At 43.3% G+C, this 25302-nt stretch overlaps 2 protein-coding genes across 2 annotated transcripts in view; one reads left to right on the forward strand and one right to left on the reverse strand.

The window, feature by feature from the left end:
• Nucleotides 1-16517, reverse strand: part of LOC124544802 (UDP-glucosyltransferase 2-like) — a 130535-nt gene extending 114018 nt beyond the window's left edge. Inside the window, exon 1 of the mRNA XM_047123487.1 lies at nucleotides 16342-16517. The gene's annotated coding sequence lies outside the window, so the exon portion shown is untranslated. The remainder of the gene's footprint in view (nucleotides 1-16341) is intronic.
• A 234-nt stretch (nucleotides 16518-16751) lies between these two features.
• Nucleotides 16752-25302, forward strand: part of LOC124544701 (UDP-glucosyltransferase 2-like) — a 73762-nt gene continuing 65211 nt past the window's right edge. Inside the window, exon 1 of the mRNA XM_047123340.1 lies at nucleotides 16752-16927. Coding sequence (XP_046979296.1) covers nucleotides 16913-16927 — 15 coding nt within the window. The 5' untranslated portion in view covers nucleotides 16752-16912. The remainder of the gene's footprint in view (nucleotides 16928-25302) is intronic.

A 25302-nucleotide genomic window follows, 5' to 3' on the forward strand; every position in this document is an offset into this window, starting at 1 on the left:
TTATCGGCGAACCTCAAAGTTTTTATTTCTTCTCCATGGATTTTAATACCTACTCCGAATTTTTCTTTTGTTTCCTTTACTGCTTGCTCGATATACAGATTGAATAACATCGGGGACAGGCTACAACCCTGTCTCACTCCCTTCCCAACCGCAACTTCCCTTTCATACCCCTCGACTCTTACAACTGCCATCTGGTTTCTGTACATATTGTAAATAGCCTTTCGCTTCCTGTATTTTACCCCTGCCACCTTCAGAATTTGAAAGGAATTTTAATGTATGTTTAATTTCTCCAGGCGTATTTTATGACGAAATAAATCTCGGGTGAACAGCCAGGTATGAGTGTGCATAGGACACAATATTCCGGCAATCGACCACGTTACCATCATCCTATGCACACTCATACCAGGCTGTTCACCCGAGATTTATTTCGTCAAGGAATTTTAATTTTAAAACGGCTGAAGACCCGAGATTTAAAAACACAACTACAATAAATTTTTAAAGGCGGAAGGCAAAAGCTTTATCCTTAAATAATTTTAAAAAAGGAGGCTGAAGGCCCAAACAATCTATGACTTAACAATAAGGAATTTTACTTTTAAAACGGCTGGAGGCCCATGATTCAAAACACAACTACAATATATTTTTACAAGGCAGAAGGCCCAAGGCTTTATCCTTATACATTTTTTTCTAAATAAGGCTGAAGGCCCAAACAATCTAAGATTTAACAAGTAAGGAATTTAAATTTTAAAACGGCTTAAGGCCTATTATTATAACCCAAATAAAAGCATACAAATTCAAACCATCGGCTATGAGCCATTAAAATACACAATGAAACACCAGTAAGAAAAGGCAGTACAGCCAGTGGCGCTCAGAAGTTTCCGGGGGTCGGTCTGCACTCGGAATATTAACGTTCGCTTAGGGGAGACAGGTAGTCGGCCCAACTATATCCGATCCGCCAGCAACCCAACCAAGAGACAGTCAGCGGACCCACCGACAAGACGACTTGCTTTTCCACCCGACCAGTACACAAAGAACTCCAAAGCCAAAACGTAAAAGGCGTAGCCGCCCACAACCAAGTATGCATAATCTGTCAAAACTACACACACGTGTTGGACAGCGACAACACGGCGAGGAAAGGACACTGCCTGAATTTCACGTCAACGGTCAGGCCAGGTAACCGGAATGCTAACGGCCACAAGGCAGAAAATTCCACTGGTCCACTTGGACTTCAAATAACCAAAATACAGTTAAACTCCACCGGATGGTGGCCAAACTTTCGCCAACTAGCTGTTGTTCACGGGAATACCCCCAACAGCCGACCATGAAAACCAACGGCACAATGTGAACAGACTGGCCTTGGTAATTAAATCACCACTCAACTTTGATGTCCTGGGTCGGTGAGCCACGAACCTCGTAGCAGTCGGAACAGCTCCCACACACTCCGACACTGTGTAGAGACCGCCAGCGGGCCCGGCCCACTGCGTTGCGCGGAGACTTCGTGGCTGATCCACACCAACCGACCGACTCCTCGCAGCCAGTACGCCGGCAACATTTAAAATAGCTTGTCAGTCAAAATCACACAAAGTACACACAGTTTCACGAACACTTGCACGAAGGACTAGACAATACTAACGGCAGCGACTGTGCAATAACAAGGACGAATCACGAGTAGGCACACGCAGGCAATCCATAAGCGATCGCCGGCGAACATACACGTCGTCTGACAAGACGACCAGCCAAGGTGGTCCACACTCAAGTGATATGTACTGGAAACCGTCGGGCGATTCATGTCTGTCCGGACCTCACTGCAGTCGCGCCCCGACTGAACTTCTGCCGCGTCCCAAGTCAAACACTGCCAGGTCCGAACTGCACTGCTAGCGCCTCCCACCTCACTGGCAGATCCCAACTAACTCCGAACACACGACAACCGGGAAGTAATAGCAGTCAGCAAAGATAATATGCCGGGGCTTATATCGATAAGCGCCGCTGCTACCGCTCACGGGCAGGCAAGGCGGCAACTCTGTGACACAAGTAATTAACATAACGAGATGGTAGTACAGTAAAAACAGGATGTCAAATGAGATATGGTACGAACACGAGCCACGTACGGCTCACCTATGTTTGGCAGAAAAGCGATACAATGTTCCTTAGGACATATAAGCATGTCGGAAAAAAATATTGCACCGAATTTCTTAAAATCACAGGCACTGAAATATCGTATTTATCCCCGATACAAGCCTGGCGAATTTCCATTAAATGTCTTCCGTGTACAGGAATTGTATAGGAAGTGTACTTGTGCAGTTTAATAACGCGCAAACGACGGCATATGGAAGTTTGGGTCTCGAGTGAAGTGTGCACGGATAGTACAAACGCTCTAGGCGACTGCTGGCGAGTAGTGGTAAATCCGGGTTCGAGTCCCGGTCAGGTAAAAATTTGCGATGTCGTCATTCCACTCTAGTCACAGCTGGAGGTTGCCCGAATTCGCAATTGCAAATACGTTTCCTGTATGTATGTCAAATTACTGCATCGGATTAGCATATTATAAATTTTGAATCGGTTTATGTCAAGGCAAAGTTTCCTGAAAATTATCGATGTTTTAGCTGACTAACAATAATTAGAACTTTGTCTTTTTCGTGAAACAAATTCCCTGTACCGAGATACTTTGATCTTGTGATTCGACTGAGATACATACCTTGTTTGAAAATGCTATTACTGGAACTGTCAAATAATATGGAGAGCGGTGTTCAAACGTGAGATATGGTGGCACTGATTCACAGAAGGTATCTCCCACAAAACCTGTTACGTCACTGCGAATAAGAGGTGGTTCCGAGTTTCTACAAATGTTGGCAGTGCGGGGTAGAAATTCTGAGAATGAAACCAAAAGCGAAAACTTCGATTCAGAAGATGAACGCTGATATCGTAAATATGAGAAAAGTGACTAGTATAAAGAGAGACGGACAATTTTAAGCAGTTTTATGCTGTAGCCTAAAGTGACTGTGATGTCACAGCGGAACCGACTTTTATCACGTGAAAATTTATATTACAGTGAACAGAGATTCTTCCGCTTGAAGCAGTCGGTTAGATTCAGATCCATCGCCTGTAGTCGGTCTAAGATTACGAAAGGCAGAGGAGAGAATCCAGCAGTGTCACGTCGCAGTAGCAGAGGGATGGACGGCAGGGATTTCTTTCGTTTGTTCGGTACAGAAAACTAACCAGAGTTCGCCTCCACGACTAGTCTAGCTGAGTCACTCTGTCTCACATACACTACCGCCGGACTCCTCCAGTTTTTCGTTTCCTAATTCAGAGGTTTATGTCAAGGTAAAGTATCATGAAAATGGCCGAGCGGTTCTGGCGCTACAGACTGGAACCGCGCGACCGCTACGGTCGCAGGTTCGAATCCTGCCTCGGGCATGGATGTGTGTCTTGTCCTTAGATTAGTTAGGTTTAAGTAGTTCTAAGTTCTAGAGGACTTATGACCTCAGCAGTTGAGTCCTATAGTGCTCAGAGCCAACCAAGTATCATGAAAATTTTCAGGTTTAATAATGAATAAAAAAAATAGGAGTGCGGGTAAGCTACTACAAACAATATAGTGAACGTATTATAGTGGCCAAGATAAACACGAAGCCCACGCCTACTACAGTAGTACAAGTTAATATGCCAACTAGCTCTGCAGATGACGAACAAATTCAGGAAATGTATGATGAGAAAAAAGAAATTATTCAGGTAGTGAAGGGAGACGAAAATTTAATAGTCACGGGTGACTGGAATTCGAGAGTAGGAAAAGGGAGAGAAGGAAACATAGTAGGTGAATATGGATTGGGGGTAAGAAATGAAAGAGGACGCCTCCTGGTAGAATTTTGCACAGAGCATAACTTAATCATAGCTAACACTTGGTTCAAGAATCCTGGAGATACTGAAAGGTATGAGATAGATTATATAATGGTAAGACAGAGATTTAGGAACCAGGTTTTAAATTGTTTCCACGGGCAGATGTGGACTCTGATCACAATCTATTGGTTATGAACTGTAGATTAAAACTGAAGAAACTGCAAAAAGGTGGGAATTTAAGGAGATGGTACCTGGATAAACTGACTGAACCAGAGGTTTTACAGAGTTTCAGGGAGAGCATAAGGGAACAATTGACAGGAATGGGGGAAAGAAATACATTAGAAGAAGAATGGGTAGCTTTGAGGGATGAAATAGTGAAGGCAGCAGAGGATCAAATAGGTAAAACGACGAGGGCTAATAGAACCCTTAGGTAACAGAAGAAATATTGAATTTAATTGATGAAAGGAGAAAATATAAAAATGCAGTAAATGAAGCAGGCAAAAAGGAATACAAACGTCTCAAAAATGAGATCGCCAGGAAGTGCAAAATGGCTAAGCAGGGGTGGCTAGAGGATAAATGTAAGGGTGTAGAGGCTTATCTCACTACGGGTAAGATAGATACTGCCTACAGGAAAATTAAAGATACCGTTGGAGAAAAGGGAGCCACTTGTATGAATATCAAGAGCTCAGATGGAAACCCACTTCTAAGCAAAGAACGGAAAGCACAAAGGTGGAAGGAGTATATAGAGGGTCTATACAAGGGCGATGTACTTGAGGAAAATATTATGGAAATGGACGAGGATGTAGATGAAGATAAAATGGGAGGTACGATACTGCGTGAAGAGTTTGACAGAGCACTGAAAGACCTGAGTCGAAACAAGGCCCCGGGAGTAGACAACATTCCATTAGAACTATTGACGGCCTTGGGAGAGCTATTCCTGACAAAACTGTACCATCTGGTGAGCAAGATGTACGAGACAGGCGAAATACCCACATACTTCAAGAAGAATATAATAATTCCAATCCCAAAGAAAGCAGGTGTTGACAGATGTGAAAATTACTGAACTATCAGTTTAATAAGCAACAGCTGCAAAATATTAACGCGAATTATTTACAGACGAATGGAAAAACTGGTAGAAGCTGACCTCGGGGAAGATCAGTTTGGTTTCCGTAGAAATGTTGGAACACGTGAGGCAATACTGACCCTACGACTTATCTTAGAAAACAGGTTAAGGAAAGGCAAACCTACGTTTCTAGCATTTGTAGACTTAGAGAAAGCTTTTGATAATGTTGACTGGAATACTCTCTTTCAAATTCTAAAGGTGGCAGGGGTAAAATACAGGGAGCGAAAGGCTATTTACAATTTGAACCAGATGGCAGTTATTAAGAGTCGAGGGGCACGAAAGGGAAGCAGTGGTTGGGAAGGGAGTGGGACAGGGTTGTAGCCTGTCCCCGATGTTATTCAATCTGTATATTGAGCAAGCAGTAAAGAAAACAAAAGAAAAATTTGGAGTAGGTATTAAAAGCCAGGGAGAAGAAATAAAAACTTTGAGGTTCTCCGATAACATTTTAATTCTGTCAGAGACAGCAAAGGACTTGGAAGAGCAGTTGAGCGGAATGGAAAGTGTCTTGAAAGGAGGATATAAGATGAACATCAACAAAAGCAAAACGAGGATAATGGAATGTAGTCGAATTAAGTCGGGTGATGCTGAGGGAATTAGATTAGGAAATGAGACACTTAAAGTAGTAAAGGAGTTTTGCTATTTGGGGAGCAAAATAACTGATGATGGTCGAAGTAGAGAGGATATAAAACGTAGACTGGCAATGGCAAGGAAAGAGTTTCTGAAGAAGAGAAATTTGTTAACATCGAGTATAGATTTAAGTGTCAGGAAGTCGTTTCTGAAAGTATTTGTATGGAGGGTAGCCATGTATGGAAGTGAAACTTGGACAATAAATAGTTTAGACAAGAAGAGAATAGAAGCTTTCGAAATGTGATGCTTCAGAAGAATGTTGAAGATTAGGTGGGTAGATCACGTAACTAATGAGGAGGTATTGAATAGGATTGGGGAGAAGAGGAGTTTGTGGCACAACTTGACTAGAAGAAGGGATCGGTTGGTAGGACATGTCCTGAGGTATCAAGGGATCACAAATTTAGCATTGGAGGGCAGCGTGGAGGGTAAGAATCGTAGAGGGCGACCAAGAGATGAATACACTAAGCAGATTCAGAAGGACGTAGGTTGCAGTAGGTACTGGGAGATGGAGGAGCTTGCACAGGATAGAGTAGCATGGAGAGCTGCATCAAACCAGTCTCAGGACTGAAGACCACAACAACAACAATTCAGAGTAATCTGTCTGAAGCGCTGACAACTCTATTATTTGGCCGGCCGGTGTGGCCGTGCGGTTCTAGGCGCTTCAGTCTGGAACTGCGTGACCGCTACGGTCGCAGGTTCGAATCCTGCCTCGGGCATGGATGTGTGTGATGTCCTTAGGTTAGTTAGGTTTAAGTAGTTCTAAGCTCTAGGGGACTGATGACCACAATGTTAAGTCCCATAGTGCTCAGAGCCATTTTTTGAACTCTGTTACTTGGACCCAAGATGCTAGGAACACACCGGTTCTCTCTCTCTCTCTCTCTCTCTCTCTCTCTCTCACACACACACACACACACACACACACACACACACACACACGCACATTCTTTTCCTCCCCTCAAAGAAAATCTGACGCAACGTGTTGATCACTACATGACGAAGCTGCTCTGATAAGGACATCTGCGAACACCAGCTCGTAGTTGATTGGTATCTATATCTTCTAACATGAATTCACAGATCGGCTGCGACGATAGCGTGGAGAAACCTGTCCGTCACAGATACTCTCCAGCGGTATCATATCTGCACGGCTGAGAGCGATAAAAGTCTGCAGCCCTCAGAGCAGTTTATCAGTCCGGTACGGCGAAACGGCGAGACATGAAGGTGAGCATACGTATCATGTTAATCTGGAGGCACGTGGGGATGACCGGGTCACGTGCCTTACAGGTGCTCACAGAAGCCTGCAGTGCTGGCATCCGACAGACTAGAGTGTAGTCACTGAAGTAAACACAGCCTTTACACAGCTTCTTATCTGATTGCTCTGTACAGCATTCACGTTGCCTTTTGTTCACACGTGTACTGTGACGACTCTGTGGGTATACTTATTCGCCAGCAGAGGTATGCCTAATTCCTTTCTGGCCCCAAAAGTACTGGTACATTCTATTTTCGAGGCGTCGTACTTTGTACTGGGAAACGTTAAAGGGCCATCGTCTGTCAAAGAATTGGTACAGTTCGTTTGCGAGAAATCCTATTGGTCAACAAGCTGTATTACCTGTTTGCCACCCGGCACAATATTCTAAGATATATCGGCGATTTTTTTTTTTTTTTTTGGTCACACGCTGTATCATTTTGTCCAGCCGTTTTGTCTTCGGGAGTGTCTGAAGGCCGTTAGACAGTTACGTGTTCCATTGATCAGTCTCACGGCAACCGTTATGATGTGGAACGTCTCAAGTGCATACGAAATGCACACATGAATCAAGGTTTTCTTTTCTTTTTAAGCTTAAAATCTTTGTTACCTACCCCATTCCCTTAAATGGCACAACATGCATCTATTATACCTATAGATTTTTTTTTTTTTCAACAATTCATATATGGTGTAGAAGGAGTTGTTAAGGACATATGATTTCAATTTATTTTTGAACCCATTACTGCTGTCTGTCAGACATTTTATTTCATCTGGTAATTTATCGAAAAGTTTTACAGTACCAGGTTTTACCCCTTTCTGTGTCAAAGATTGGTTAAGTAGAGGATAGTCCAAGTCCTTGTTTCTTCTGGTATTATTATCATAAATGTCACTGTTGTTTTTAAATTGGTCCATGTTATTGGAAACAAATTTCATTACTGAGTAAATGCAGTGTGAGGCTGTTGTAAGAATTCCTAACCTGTTAAACAGATGCCAACAAGATGTGCGACTGTGAGCCCCACACATTATTCTAAGCACTTCTTTTGAGCAGTGAATACTTTTTGCCTAAGTGTTGAGTTACCCCAAAATATTATTCTGTACGACATCAGAGAGTGAAAGTATGCAAAGTATGATAGCTTGCTAATTTCTATATCCTCAAAATTAGCAGTTACTCTGACTGCAAAAGTTGCTGAACCTAGTCGCTTTAGGAGATCCAAAATTCGAAGTTTCCAATTAAGATTCTCATCTATATGTACACCCCAAAAAGTTAGTATGCTCTACCCTGGCTACTGACTTCTGTTGATGTGTTATATTTATTGAAGGAACTGTACTGCTTGCAGTAGAAAATTGGATGTGCCGTGTTTTTGCAAAGTTCAGAGCCAGTCCATTCACAGAAAATCAATCAATAACTTTTCCAAAGACATTATTTGAATCATTTTCTATTGGAGTCTCTTTTGCTGGATTAATAATGATGCTTGTATCATCAGCAAACAGTGTCAGTTTTGCTTCTTGTTTCAGAGAAGAAGAGAGATCATTCACATACTTCAAGAACAGCAGTAACGATCGGCAAAGAACTTAGTAACGCTATGCTTTAGTCACAAATGATGTTTGAGAACTGTAAAAATCCAAACTCACAATGTGTAGAACATAGCTCGGCTGACTGTCCTTTGGATTACTTCTGAAGCTTCTAGTGCTGCACCTCTTCATTCTGTATCGTAAACTTCTTAATTAGAAATCAAGTTGAGACAGTCTTCCGGTACAATGTCAAAAAAAAGCCTCATCGTGAGTTTCCTCTTATTGCTCTCTCACGACACAAAGACGCTTTACTAATGTGACCAATTTGGGAATGGTAGTAATGTGGTATCTTAGTGAAGCGATTTTATTTTCCCTTTTGTCGTGGTTATATAGCTTCTGATCATAAATATTAGTTTCAGTAAATATTTCTATCGTTCTATTTCTCCGTTGTTGTTGTTGTGGTCTTCTGTCCGAAGACTGGCCCGATGCAGCGCTCCACGCTACTTCATCCTCTGCAAGTCTCCTCATCTCTGAATAATTAAATTACTGCATCCTACATTTTTCTGAATCTGCTTACTGCATTCAGGCCTTCCTCTCCCTCTGCAATTTTTATCCCGAACACTTCCATCCATAACCAGGCAGATGATTTATTGATGCTTCAGGATGTTTTCTAGCAATCTATCTCTCCTTTAGTCAAGTCCCGTAACGTTTCTCTTTTATTCGTAATTCGAATCAGTACCTTTTCATCAGTTACTCGATATATCCAACTAATCTTCAGTATTCTTCTCTAGCACCAAGCTAAGACACTTTGGTTCCTAAGAAATTTTGGTCTTATGTGAAAGCGGTAGGTGGATCAAAACAAAATGTCCAGACACTCTGTGACAAAAGTGGTACTGCAACAGAGGATGACAGACTAAAGGCCGAAATACTAAATGTCTTTTTCCAAAGCTGTTTCACAGAGGAAGATTTCACTGTAGTTCCTTCTCTAGATTGTCGTACAGATGACAAAATGGTAGATATCGAAATAGACGATAGAGGGATAGAGAAACAATTAAAATTGCTCAAAAGAGGAAAGGCCGCTGGACCTGATGGGATACCAGTTCGATTTTACACAAAGTACGTGAAGGAACTTGCCCCCCTTCTTGCATCGATTTACCGTAGGTCTCTAGAAGAGCGTAGCGTTCCAAAGGATTGGAAAAGGGCACAGGTCATCGCCGTTTTCAAGAAGGGACGACGAACAGATGCGCAGAACTATAGACCTATATCTATAACGTTGATCAGTTGTAGAATTTTGGAACACGTATTATGTTCGAGTATAATGACTTTTCTGGAGACTAGAAATCTACTCTGTAGGAATCAGCATGGGTTTCGAAAAAGACGGTCGTGTGAAACGCAGCTCGCGCTATTCGTCCACGAGACTCAGACGGCCATAGACACGAGTTCACAGGTAGATGCAGTGTTTCTTGACTTCCGCAAGGCTTTCGATACAGTTCCTCGCAGTCGTTTAATGAACAAAGTAAGAGCATATGGACTATCAGACCAGTTGTGTGATTGGATTGAAGAGTTCCTAGATAACAGAACGCAGCATGTCATTCTCAATGGAGAGAAGTCTTCCGAAGTAAGAGTGACTTCAGGTGTGCCGCAGGGGAGTGACGTAGGACCGTTGCTATTCACGTTATACATAATTGTCCTTGTGGATGACATCGAAAGTTCACTGAGGCTGTTTGCGGATGATGTTGTGGTATATCGAGAGGTTGTAACAACGGAAAATTGTACCGAAATGCAGGAGGATCTGCAGCGAATTGACGCATGGTGCAGGGAATGGCAATTGAATCTCAAAGTAGACAAGTGTGATGTGCTGCGAATACATAGAAAGACAGATCCCTTATCATTTAGCTACAAAATAGCAGGTCAGCAACCGGAAGCAGTTAATTCCATAAATTATCTGGGAGTACGCATTAGGAGTGATTTAAAATGGAATGATCGTATGAAGTTGATCGTCGGTAAAGCAGATGCCAGACTGAGATTCATTGGAAGAATCCTAAGGAAATGCAATCCGAAAACAAAGAAAGTAGGTTACAGTACGCTTGTCCGCCCACTGCTTGAATACTGCTCAGCAGTGTGGGATCCGTACCAGATAGGGCTGACAGAAGAGATAGAGAAGATCCAACGGAGAGCACGCGCTTCGTTACAGGATCATTTAGTAATCGCGAAAGCGTTACGGAGATGGTAGATAAACTCCAGTGGAAGAGTCTGCAAGAGAGACGCTCAGTAGCTCGGTACGGGCTTTTGTTGAAGTTTCGAGAACATACCTTCACCGAGGAGTCAAGCAGTATATTGCTCCCTCCTACGTATATCTCGCGAAGAGACCATGAGGATAAAATCAGAGAGATTAGAGCCCACACAGAGGCATACCGACAATCCTTCTTCCCACGAACAATACGAGACTGGAATAGAAGGGAGAACCGATAGAGGTACTCAAGGTACCCTCCGCCACACACCGTCAGGTGGCTTGTGGAGTATGGATGTAGATGTAGATTTCACAAGCTTGTCTCCTCCTTGTTTTGTAGCGTTTATCATTCACATTTCACTTCCATGTAAGGCTACGCACCAAATATTTTCAGAGGAAACTTCCTAACCGTTAAATTTATATTCGATGTTAAAAGATTTATCTCTTTCTGGCACAGTTTTCTTGTTATTGGCAGTTTGCATTTGATATCTTATCTACTTCGGCCATCGTCAGTTGTTTTGCAACCCATATACGACAATCTCATCCACTAAGTCTTGTGTCTCATCTGTTAACTTAATTCTCTCAGGATTACCTGATTTAACTCGACTGTATTCCTTTCGACTTGTCTGACTTTTCTTGATCTTCATCTTCTACAACTCTCATTCTCCTTTGCATGTTCTTTGACAGTTAGAACAGCAGTGTGGTTTGGTGTACCTGTTGTAGAGAATCTTATCCTATCTTCAGAAATCGAAAAAGTGTATCCCAGGCAACATTGTCAATACTATAAAGTAGGTTTCGCTTTCTTTATAGTGTCTTCTATGATGTGTCGCTGCGTCAGTAGCGTCTTCTTACATTTCTCCGAACCTATACTGATCTTCACCGAGGTCGGCCTCTACCCATTTTCCCTCTCTCTGAAAATAATTCGTGTCGTTATTTAGCAACAATAAATTATTAAGCTGATATTTTAGTAGCTAAGACCTGTCAGCACCGGACTTCTTTGGAATTGGCATCCATAAATTCTTCTTAAGGACTCAAGGTGCAGAGTGACAATTATTGAACTATATGAAAAAAAGTAAATTAGTTACAAACTACGCCGTGCACGCACTTTATTCAGCATGTAAACGTCGCTACAGATACTCGGATTTAGGTTATGACATGTTCGATATGCCTGCCATCATTGGCGACGATGTGCCGCGGGCGAATAGCAAATTCTGCATGACCCGCTGAAGGGCCGAACATCGATGCTGTCGATGACATCCTGAACGGCTGTTTTCAGCTCAGCAGTGGTTTTGGGGTTATTGCTGCACACCTTGTCTTTGATACAGCCTCGCGAAAAGGAGTCGCATGACGGCTAATCGAGGCCCATTCCAGTGGCCTCCGGGTACCCCAGAGCCAGAATGCGGTCCCTAAAGTACTCCTCCAGGTCATCAGACACTCTCCTGCTCCGATGGGGTCGAGCTCCGTCTTGCCTGAACCACATCTTGTCGCTGGGACAATGGGGATGAAATCATACCGTTCAGTAGTCACTCTACCATCATGGAATATCCCACAGATTATTACCTGACTGGACAATGCACACCACACAGTCACCCGTTGAATGTGAAGAGACTTCTCGGTCGCGAAATGCACATTCTCTGTCCCCCAAATGCACCAATTTTGCTTATTGATGAAACCATCCAAATGAAAGTAGGCATCTTCACTAAAACAAACCATGTTGTTGTTGTTGTGATCTTCAGTCCTGAGACTGGTTTGATGCAGCTCTCCGTGCTACTCTATCCTGTGCAAGCTGTTTCATCTCCCAGTACCTACTGCAACCTACATCCTTCTGAATCTGCTTAGTGTATTCATCTCTTGGTCTCCCTCTACGATTTTTACCCTCCACGCTGCCCTCCAATACTAAATTGGTGATTCCTTGATGCCTCAGAACATGTCCTGCCAACCGATCCCTTCTTCTGGTCAAGTTGTGCCACAAACTTCTCTTCTCCCCAATCCTATCCAATACTTCCTATTTTATTTCATTTAGTTCAATAATTGTCACCCTGAATTCCACCTGTGTAATATATCTTGCACACTAGGTGGAATAGTTTGTCTTGTTCGGTTGTTTTAAGGACCTCAATAGCTCTGTGCTAATGCTGAGTTTTTCCTGGTGCTTTGATTCGCCTTCGATCTTTCAGTGGTCCAGGCGGAGGTTCGAGTCCTCCCTCGGGCATGGGTGTGTGTGTTTGTCCTTAGGATAATTTAGGTTAAGTAGTGTGTAAGCTTAGGGACTGATGACCTTAGCAGTTAAGTCCCATAAGAGTTCACACACATTTGAACATTTTTGATCTTTCAGTGCTCTGTCAAATAGTAAGACTTCTCTTATTGCCCGTCTCGCTCTTTGCTCAATCAGATTACCACCAGCACTCTCGACTTCAAGCCATCATGTCAGACCACTACCTTCGATAACATCCTAACTGCTCTCCAAAACTCAAATGTTCTTTACTTAACCACAAGCGATGTGTTCTCTGCCTCTGCTGGGGCCGTTTGTCTTGCATTGGATGATCAGTTGCCCTTTGTCAGAGTCGCTTAGTATCGGCGAATTTTAGTATCTACTGCTCGTATCGTCGTCAGAATGATTCCCCAGTCATCTCTACTCGACCCTCAAAGAGTTTCGCATTACAGTCTTCCAGGAGAAACAGTAGGTGAAGTTTTGGTAGGGAACCCATGTCCGGAAAAGCACGTTTGAGTCTAAAATAAGTTTGAAGATGGGGTCACCTTCAAATCTCCCACTTCACGGTATGCACAGAGCGGAGACGAGTTCTGACCTGTGCTGCGCTGTAAGAGCACATGAGACGGGCCACGTTTCGAGTAACTGGAGTAAGGTTCTCTTCTACGTGACGAAGGACGTCCAGAGAGCAGCGCATCTGTGGAGCACCACAGGCAGCCCTCACAGCTGCGAACGGACCAGCCTCTTCTCGCAGCTGTTCTCGTAATCAGACAAAGGTGTTACGTGATGTCACAATAACAACAGGGGCTGAGTATGGCGCCCTCTTCTCAGTTTGTGTGTGCACCGTGAAGCAGCAGATTTGAAAGTGATCCCATCTTCACATTAATTTTACTTTCCTGACAAAGTGTAGGACACAGGAGGCGAGGTCGGATGTCAACGCAACTTCAAGTTCCAGGCATTAGAGGGCACGTACGAGTTGCAATATCCTCTGAGCAGTGGAATGGCCACGAGAGTGCCTTAGCGTCGTTCAGGACTAGTATGGTGTGTTGTGTCAGCACCAACACAAAACAAGGAGGAAGAGCCTATGGCAGGAATCCTAAATCATTTGTACAAAACGCTTGAAGATTAATTGAAAACTGTATTTCTAAAAAGAAAAGAAACTTTAGTTCTCTTTATGAAGTGACTTCCTGTGCCTCCTTGTTGCAAGTACTTTACTCTCTATTACTACTCGCAGAAAGCAGGGTAAGTAATGTTTTCCTATTACTCAGTACCGATGCTCTCAAAGTCTGCGATTGAAGTGTGCCAACCAGCAATGAGCAGCTGGTTAAATCAGTGTTGACAGAGGGCGCTGAACTCTGTCTTGCTGGAGGTGTGGCACAGCCTGCTATTTCCACTGACCCTCAAGTCAGCGCGTTCTCAACTCCGTTTCACGGCGCTCCGCTGGTCGGTGTGCAGTCAATGTTTTAGCACTGCACATTGTTACCAGGGTCGGGAAGAGACAGAGCCTGTAAGTGGTGTGAGCAGCATCAGATGTCGAGTGATTACCATGAAGGATGCGGAGAAGTCCCTTGCTTGTGTGATTCCAAAACCACCACCTTACGCGGTTCGAAAGAGGCCACAATGTGGGGCTTCATTTGGCCAACTGGACCAATCGGGCAATATCCAGATTTACAGGGCATTCGGTCGTGACAGTACTGTGATGTTGGGACTGCATGGGAATGTCAGGGCAGGCAAACTCGTTGTCAAGGTTCCCGTCAACCACGCCAGACCACCACATGGGAGGGTCACAGTATCGTGCACCCTGCACATCGTAACCAATTCATATCTGTGACTGTCATTTGAGAACAAATAATGGGCTCCGTGCAACAATATTCTGTGTCCTGCCACACCATTAGCCTAGCAGGAGGCAGACCCGGGAATTACCATGCCATGTGTAAGGTGTTCAATGGTTCAAATGGCTCTGAGCACTATGGGACTTAACATCTTAGGTCATCAGTCCCCTAGAACTTAAACCTAAATAACCTAAGGACGTCACACACATCCATGCCCGAGGCAGGATTCGAACCTGCGACCGTAGTGGTCGGGCGGTTCCAGATTGATGCGCCTAGAACCGCTCGGCCAAACCGGCTGGCTGTGTAAGGTGTCATTGACGTCCAAGACAAATGGCTGTGACTCGAGTGGTGCTGTGAGCTAGGGTGATGCCCCATCCTTACAATGTTAAGTTCTGCTGTCATGATGTGGGGGCCAATCTTGCATGACTTCAGACCTTGGCTGGTAGTGTTTGAGGGAACTCTGACAGCACACCGGTGTGCCACGGACATCCTGCGTCCTCATGCGTTGCCTCCCACGTTGTAGTATCACGGTGCCATTTTTCAACAGGACGATGCTCGTGCACGTGTCTCTATGAACTGCCAGCGTGATGTTGAGCCACGCCCATGGTTAGCAAGATCCCCAGATCTGCCCCAATAGAACATGCGTGGGAACAACTTGGATTTGAACTACAGTCCAGTGCCAGTATGGGAAATATCGGGACCAAGTGACAACAGTCTTTGGTTAACTTGCTTCAAGAGACGATGTAACTGCTTTATGACGCCCTATACCCTTCGCAACTGAACCAGCGCATACCTCCATTCCAGAGGGAGTGCATCATCATACTGGAAAGTGACACATACTGCCAGTTTCTCTGTAAATTTTACTCGATTTTGCAATCACTGAAACAAGAACACGTACCCTCTAAACCTGCGATGTTTCATTTCGTCGCGTCCTACCCTTCGGGGTGTTCCACTTTTTTTTTTTATCAGACAGTGTTTTTGCCAGTCTGAGATAGGCTGGGAGGACTTCATGAAATGTAACTAACCCACAAAAGAAGTGGCTCACTGAACACTCGTTCGACGAGTCCTTGAGTATCGCTCATCGCACTGCGACCTTTTAGCAGATTGGGAGAAATGGAAGGGAAACCTTTCGGCACGGGGCCCGAGAATGTTACTGCGATGCTTAGCCATCTACAGTGGTAGATGCTACAAGAGAGGCAATACGCACCACGGAGATACCTACTGCTGAATTTCCGATAGCGTACGTTGCATGAAAATACGGGAAACATATTGTTTCCCCCAGATAGGATTCGCGAAATGACCGTGACTAAAATATCAGAGAAGCTTACGGACTGTCACTCTTCCCACGCAATATTCGCGGGTGGGCGTGTGATTGGGAGCTAAGGTAGAGATACGACCGAACCCTCCGCCACACACCGTAATGGAGTATAGATTTACATGTAGACGTAGATGTAAATCGCGCTCTCATTTTTTTTTCAGATATTGTACGTTACTGCTTAAGAGAAGAACCTGTTTCTTTATTACTTATTTATTCATTTAACTTTTCAATAGGACGGAGTGAATTATCTCTCGAAGCGAGGGAGTAACAGGGTTAATACTGGAGACTTCTTTCCAATTCTCGTGAAATATCGCACTGAGGAATATGGCATCCCCAGTGTCATTCATTGGATTTAGTGTATTTCTTGGTGTTCACTGGACAGCAATAAAGCTTGTCACGACACAGTGTCTAATCCTAAAGCTACTCACTGCCGGTTGCCCGAAGCTGGAGGAAACTCTTGGAAGTGGAAACTGCGAGCAGCTAAGAGACAGGTTAACTGCTGAAACCACGAGTTTCAGGTGTTTCCGACAGCTGAACGTCTCGTTGCGGCTTGCTTAGGGCGCGTTCGGCACGAATCTCAACACTGCTGCGTATAAATGGACGTCAGCAGTGAACTTGTAGCACTGTGTATATTTCTTTATTAATATTGAGAATGCTGCCTGACCAGTCGCAAAGACCGCACAGATTATCGCAGAAAATACAACTCGTTTCTGCTCGTCATACACCTTATCATTAGTTCCAGCTCTATCTCAGAATTATCGCTCACGGCGGCGTTACATAACTGTGCGGTTATTCTGTCTGGCCTTGCCGCAGCCTGACGTAATACGCGCAGCGTCAGGGACTCGGGAGACGATCTCCAGTGCTTCAGCGTTGAGCAGCGGGCGTTGTACAGACAGCATCCGAGTGTCGCTCCGTTGTACGTTGCTGCCCGTCAGAACTGATCTTTCTCGTGCGCGGTGTGGTGAAAATCAGTAGCGTTCCGTCGCCTTTTGCGAAGACATGACGAGGAAACAGGTACGTCAAAGAAACATCCTGCGGAGGATAATCTAGTTTCGGTGTTGGTGGAAGACATGGCGTCTCGATCACGTTTGAAAAGCTAAAACTGTATGCCTGATACCGACCTTTCCAGAACCAGTAATATCCCCAGATATTTTTTATTGTATTTTATTTTACTATCGTTTTTATCGAGGTACCTAAAATTACACCACAGAGAAAATATTGCTCCCACAGTCAATACACAGACTTCGTTAAGCAAGCTTATATAGCGATGCTGTCACAAAACTATGACAGGAATCGGGGCATATACAACAGTACTACGTCTCTTCCTGCGAGATTAAAACTAAATGCCCGTACCGTGATTCGAACCCGGATACTTCCTGTGGCGTGAGGCGTGCCCTGATTTCTGGGCCAGGAAGAGCGTTGCCAGCGTGGGGCGAGGTCCAATGTTCGAATCCCAGTCCGACAAATACTTTCAACACGACAAGAAGTTTCAGACAAGCGTCGATTCCTCTGCATAGTGGTAGATTCATTCTGAGCTCACAGTGTCGTCTTAAAATTACGTATAAAAGAATATATTAACATGCAGAGTAACGTATGTCCTCCGAATAGTGAAACGCCTTAAACACGGTAACAAAAGCAGGTCTTCTCGTCCAGGCTGTACACCGATTCAGAGTATGCTGATGCAATAGCTCCATACTTAAGTACGATATACAATCGCTCACTCAACGAAAGATCCGTACCCAAAGACAGGAAAGTTGCACAGGTCACATCAATATTCAAGAAAGGCAATAGGACAAGTAATCTACTAAATTACAAGCCCATATCATCAACTTCGATATGCAGCACGATTTTGGAACATATATTATGTTCGAACGTTATGAGAACGGTCTACTGACACACAGTCAACACGGATTTAGAAAACATCGTTCTTGTGAAACGTAACTAGCTCTTTACTCATACGAAGTGTTGAGTGTTACTGAGAAGGGATTTCAAACTTATTCCGTATTTCTAGATTTTCAGAACGCTTCTGACACTGTACCACACAAGCAGCTTCTAGTTAAATTGCATGCTTATGGAATATCGTCTCAGTTATGTGACTAGATTCGTGATTTCCTGTCAGAGACGTCACAGTTCTAAACAATTGACGGAAAGTCGTTGACTAAAACAAAAGTGATTTCTGGCGTCCCCCAAGGTAGTGTTATAGGCCCTCTGCCGTTCCATATCTATGTAAAGGATTTGGGAGAGAATCCGAGCAGCCGTCTTAGCCTGTTTGCAGATGATGCTGACGTTTATCGTCTTGTAAAGTCATAAGAAAATCAAAACAAACTGCAAAACGATTTAGAAAAGATATCTGTATGGTGCAAAAATTGGCAATTGATCGCAAATAACGAAGAGCGTGAGCTCAATCTCATGAGTGCTAAAAGAAATCCGTTAGACTTCGGTTACACGATACATCATTCAAATCTAAATGCGGTAAATTTAACTAAACACCTAGTAATTACAATTACGAACAATTTAAATTGGAAAGATCACATAGAAAATGTTGTGGGGAAGTCAAACCAAAGACTGCGTTTTATTTGCAGAACACTTAGATAAAATGTAACAGATCTGCTAGACTGCTTACATTACACTTGTCCGTCCTCTTTTGGAGTACTGCTGATCGGTATGGGATCCTTACCAGATAGGATTGACGGATTACATCGAGAAATTTCAAAGAAAGACAACACGTTTTGTGTTATCGAGAAGTAGGGGAGAAAGTGTCACGGACATGATACAGGATTTGGGATGGACACCACTCAAACTGTGGCCCAGCAGTTCTAGGCGCTTCCGTCCGGAACCGCGCTACTGCTACGGTCGCGGGTTCAAATCCCGCCTCGGGCATGGACGTGTGTGATGTCCTTATGTTAGTTAGGTTTAACTAGTTCTACGTGTAGGGGACCGATGACCGCAGATTTTAAGTCCCATAGTGCTCGGAGCCATTTGAACCATTTTTGACACCACTCAAACAAAGCCGTTTTTCGTTTCGGCGGAAACTTCTCACGATATTTCAGGCACCAAAATTGTCCTCCGAATGACAAAATACGAATATTTTGTTGACGCCGACCTAGATAGGGAGAAACAATCATCATAATAAAACAAGGGAAATCAGAGCTCGCACGGAAAGATACAGGTATTCGTTTTTTCCGTGCGCTGTTCGAGAGTGGAATAGCGAAGAATTAGTGTGAAGGTGGTTCGATGAACCATTTGCCAGGCAGTTGAGTGTGCTTTGCAGAGGATGCATGTGGATGTATAAGGTACCAGACACATTAAATAGTAAATCTTTAACTGAAGGGGAGAAAGGCGTATTACAGCAGACAACTGAACCTGAAGTATCGAGTGAACGTACCTACAACAAATAAAGCCTATGATCGTCTGTGAAAATGGACTCGATAAGCACCCGGAGCTATCAGTAATCGGAATCTAACCCGCATAACACTATATGCGTGTTGTATGGGCGTCAGTTTCACTGTCATTTAAACCCTCATCAGATGGTTACATGAAAAACGTAAAACTAACATTTGGTTAAGCTTTCTGACTGCGTACTTGAATGAGAATTTGCAAGTGGTACAGAATCTGGCTTGTACAACGGAATTGACTGATTAGAGTACATGACATGTTGTGGTGTGTTAGCGTCTACGTTTTGGCCCTAAGTTTTGCACTCACCTCTTTAGATGACTACCTTTTTCCAAGAGGTTTACAGCAGTTCGCAGCAGCATGCAGCGGCAGCGGCTAAAGCTTATTGTTACTAAGAATGAATTTAATAAAAATGGGTTTGCTTGTGTCCTGTTCACTACTAAATAACTTGTAAGAAGGAATTTCATAAATTAATTCTATTTAAAAACTTCAGGGATCATCATGTACAATAACAGATTGGCAAGTATTAATAATGGCGAAATGCCTGACAATGACCTTGTAAGTATCAATAATAGCTGGGTGCAAGATTAACAAATTATTTTAATTTCAAAGTTACATTAACATTTGATAACCACTACATATTTATGAATTAGATGTGGAGAATAATTATTATTATTTGGAGGATAAGGAGGCTTCTTTGACTGACAAGCGAAACACGGGATTATTGCAAACTCGGACTAACAATCGCGAGCCTAACCCTGCAATTGCGCTTTACGCTATGCTTGCGAATTTTACCTCTAATTCCGTCTTCAAGGGTAGATAAGCCCTCTAAATTTCTCCTGGTCATATATCTACATCTACATCTACATCTACATCCATACTCCGCAAGCCACCTGACGGTGTGTGGCGGAGGGTACCTGGAGTACCTCTATCGGTTCTCCCATCTATTCCATTCTCGTTATACGAGCCCGAATAAGTATAGTACTGTTCGGTGTTTCGCTTTAACATGGTACAACTAATATTAAGAAACGTGCAAAGTTGTCTTTCTACTTTGCGATGTAGCAAGTAGTGGGGCTGTGTTGTCACAAGGCAGTAAGAAACCATTGAGCTGACCTTACCATTATTGTTGGTTGAGCAGGCAGAATTAAGACTTTGGTTCAGCAAGTAAGGTGTAAATACCCCGTTCGAGTTAAAGTGAATGTGTCGGTACAAGAAACGATAAAAGGTTTCAAACGGCGCCCATTGTTGAACGTGTGTACCTGTGTATCTGTGTCGCTGCGTGTTGATACGCAGTCTCAAGATGGAGGCGTTGACGGAAAGATGGTCGGCGTTTGTAGAGCGAAGTGTAGGTAGGTTTTTAGCGTTTGAACAAAACATTAGCCAGTTGCACTTCATCGGCAACTAGTGGAAGTTTACGGGATGAGTATAGTGTCATAAAAACAGGTGTGTGTTTGGTGCCATGAATTTGATAAAGGCAGAACGGATAGGCGAGACAGGGAAAGACCATGCTTCGAGGTGGGTGCTCTTGAGATGACAACTAGGGCCGTGTCGAATAGTTCCCTCGAAACGACCATTGCATTCGCGAGTGGCAGACTACGCACCAACTCCACAGCTGCGCCAACGGAGTAGCAGATATCGCGCCACGGCAGCCTGGACTAGCGGAAGGCTTGTTATCGCTGGGCACCTCCCAACCTCCCAGGCGGCAACAGAGCCAAGCCGTTGGAAACGGACTCTCCACCACCTGATGCGATATCAGGCGCAGGGTGGTCCTCCATTCCCGCACCGTATCGTCACAGGGCACGAATCGTGTCTCGATCACATGACTCTACATCTACATCTACATTTATACTCCGCAAGCCACCCAACGGTGTGTGGCGGAGGGCACTTTACGTGCCACTGTCATTACCTCCCTTTCCTCTTCCACTCCCGTATGGTTCGCAGGAAAAACGACTGCCGGAAACCCTCCGTGCGCGCTCGAATCTCTCTAATATTACATTCGCGATCTCCTCGGGAGGTATAAGTAGGGGGAAGCAATACATTCGATACCTCATCCAGAAACGCACCCTCTCGAAACCTGGACAGCAAGCTACACCGAGATGCAGAGCGACTCTCTTGAAGAGGCTGCCACTTAAGTTTACTAAACATCTCCGTAACGCTATCACGCTTAACAAATAACCCTGTGACGAATCGCGCCGCTCTCCTTTGGATCTTCACTATCTCCTCTGTCAACCCGATCTGGTACGGATCTCACACTGATTGAGCAATACTCAAGTATAGGCCGAACGAGTGTTTTGTAAGCCACCTCCTTTGTTGATGGACTACATTTTCTAAGGTATCTCCCAATGAATCTCAACCTGGCACCCGCCCTACCAACAATTAATTTTATATGATCATTCCACTTCAAATCGTCCGCACGCATACTCCCAGATATTTTACAGAAGTCACTGCAAAGAGTGTTTGTTCCGCTATCGTATAATCATAAAATAAAGAATCCATCTTTCTATGTATTCGTAATACATTACATTTGTCTATGTTAAGGGCCAGTTGCCACTCCCTGCACCAAGTGCCTATCCGCTGCAGATCATCTTGCATTTCGCTGCAATTTTCTAATGCTGCAACATCTCTGTATACTACAGCATCATCCGCGAAAAGCAGCATGGAACTTCCGACACTATCTACTAGGTTATTTACATATATATTGTGAAACGCAATGGTCCCATAACACTCCCGTGTGGTACGCCAGAGGTTACTTTAACGTCTCTAGACGTCTATCCATAGAGAACAACATGCTGTGTTCTGTTTGCTAAAAACTTTTCAGTCCAACCATACAGGTGGTCTGATATTCCGTAGGCTCTTACTTTATCAGGCGACAGTGCGGAACTGTATCAAACGCCTTCCGGAAGTCAAGGAAAATGGCATCTACCTGGGAGCCTGTATCTAAAATTTACTGGGTCTCATGAACAAATAAAGTGAGTTGGATCTCACACGATCGCTGTTTCCGGAATCCATGTTGATTCCTACAGAGTAGATTCTGTGTTTCCAGAAACGACATGATACGCGAGCAAAAACCATGTTCTAAAATTCTACAACAGATCGATGTCAGAGATATAGGCTTATAGTTTCGCGCATCTGCTCGACGACCCTTCTAGAAAACTGGGACTACCTGTGCTCTTTTCCAATCATTTGGAACCTTCCGTTCCTCTAGAGACTGCGCTACACGGCTGTTAGAAGGGGGGCAAGTTCTTTCGATCCCGTGATGAAGAGAGTATCAGCTGTACCATTACCTCCTTTCTGCATATCTGTTGTGCTGTGGAATTAATTTAGTTATTTCGTCTATGTCAGTGCCGATTGCTACGTGTTGTTTGAAATCGCGCGCAGGCGTCGGTCGCAACCTACAATAATGATAATGTAACGTAGCAGTTTAAAATGTGAATATTGTTTCTGGAACGAAACATATTTTGAGCGCAAGGAAATGCGTCTTAAATATACATAGCGTGGCGTACTCTCAATACGTAGGCAGAAAGTTATTTAATTTTAATGTTAGATCTCTGAATAAGATTCGTAATCAAAAATATTCACTAACTTGAATATTGAAAACTGACTGTAAAAATTCATAAAAGCACTTAGAATTATTTTTCTTTGCGAGTAAAGCTCGCAAACACTGAAATAGTCTTTTAGAATGCGTAATGGCCGACTCAGCGTCACCCAAACAGTCGAAGCGAGATGGGCAATCGACTGCAATATTATTATTATCATTTTTAAATAAATTTCACTTGGAGGGAGAAATATTTCTCAAACGAAACATAAGATACTTCCAATTAACAATATGTTGTAACTTTAAAGCTCATACAGACATCGACCTTCAGGCGAAAGAGAACAAACAGGCGAAAAGCAGAGAACAAACAGGGGCGAGTGACATGGCTCTTGTGTATATATATCACACTTGCAGTTCCATGCTTCCATGGAACGTATTGAAATATCGTATTCCTTATCTCTGCGATTAATGGAAAATATTGACAATGTTAGTCACAAAATATTGTTGTTGTTGTGGTCTTCAGTCCAGAGACTGGTTTGATGCAGCTCTCCATGCTACTCTATCCTGTGCAAGCTTCTTCATCTCCCAGTACCTACTGCAGCCTACATCCTTCTGAATCTGCTTAGTGTATTCATCTATTGGTCTCCCTCTACGATTTTTACCCTCCACGCTGCCCTCCAATACTTAATTGGTGATCCCTCGATGTCCTACCAACCGATCCCTTCTTCTAGTCAAGTTGTGCCACAAACTCCTCTTCTCCCCAATTCTATTCAATACCTCCTCATTAGTTATGTGATCTACCCATCTAATCTTCAGCATTCTTCTGTAGCACCACATTTCGAAAGCTTCTATTCTCTTCTTGTCTAAACTATTTATCGTCCACGTTTCACTTCCATACATGGCTGCACTCCATACAAATACTTTCAGAAACGACTTCCTGACACTTAAATCTATACACGATGTTAATAAATTTCTCTTCTTCAGAAACGCATTCCTTGCCATTGCCAGTCTACATTATATATCCTCTCTACTTCGACCATTATCAGTTATTTTGCTCCCCAAATAGCAAAACTCCTTTACTACTTTAAGTGTCTCATTTCCTAATCTAATTCCCGCAGCATCACCCGACTTAATTCGACTACAGTCCATTATCCTCGTTTTGCTTTTGTTGATGTTCATCTTATACCCTCCTTTCAAGACAGTGTCCATTCCGTTCAACTGCTCTTCCAAGTCCTTTGCTGTCTCTGACAGAATTACAATGTCATCGGCGAACCTCAAAGTTTTTATTTCTTCTCCATGGATTTTAATACCTACTCCGAACTTTTCTTTTGTTTCCTTTACTGCTTGCTCAATATACAGATTGAATAACATCGGGGATAGGCTACAACCCTATCTCACTGCCTTCTCAACCACTGCTTCCCTTTCATGCCCCTCGACTCTTATAACTGCCATCTGGTTTCTATACAAATTGTAAATAGCCTTTCGCTCCCTGTATTTTACCCCTGCAACCTTTAGAATTTGAAAGAGAGTATTCCAGTCAATATTGTCAAAAGCTTTTTCTAAGACTAGATGTGCAAGAAACGTAGGTTTGCCTTTCCTTAATCTATTTCCTAAGATACGTCGTAAGGTCAGTATTACCTCACGTGTTCCATTTCTACAGAATACAAACTGATCTTCCCCGAGGTCGGCTTCTACCAGTTTTTCCATTCGTGTTAGTATTTTGCAGCCTTGCCTTATTAAACTGATAGTTCGGTAATTTTCACATTTGTCAACACCTGCTTTCTTTGGGATTGGAATTATTATATTCTTCTTGAAGTTGCGTGGGGGCTTAGTTATATATAATGCAAATAATTTTAATTTTTTGATTTAGTAGCTGTCTGTCCGATTACGAAGTCCCGTAAACGGTTGGCCCTGACTAGTTTTAGTACGCAATCTGACTGCATAGAATAACAACAAAGAATGAAAGAAAATTTTCGTTAACACAATTAATTAATTAAGTCCCCAGCAACTATAAAACGTACGAAACCAAAGCACAAGTGTAACTGTTCTGTGTGTGGAAGTGTGATTCATCGTACACATCTGGCACGGTTCTTCTTCAATAAGACAAGAAATTTTAAATACCATTTATACTGAAGTAATTTAAAAAAATAGAAATACTATAATTGCGCAAGAAAACCAAAATTACACTCTAATACAAGAACACGAGCCAGATGCTTTGCTGACTGAACCTGTGATGAAGCATTGTTTAAGACATAGTGAAAAAAAAAAGGAATTTTTTTTTTACCTTCATATATATTGACGAAAAGCACTCTGATCATTACAATATGTCCATTCGAACAACATCTGCTGTCTAGCCCATCAAACAATTGCATACAACATGGCCACAAATAGCACAGCTATCAATATCCTCTCAGCAAGATCTGCACAAGCACTCACTACGACGACATCTCAACAACCACTT

The sequence above is a fragment of the Schistocerca americana genome, chromosome 8, assembly GCF_021461395.2.
Source record: "Schistocerca americana isolate TAMUIC-IGC-003095 chromosome 8, iqSchAmer2.1, whole genome shotgun sequence".
NCBI lineage: Eukaryota > Metazoa > Arthropoda > Insecta > Orthoptera > Acrididae > Schistocerca > Schistocerca americana.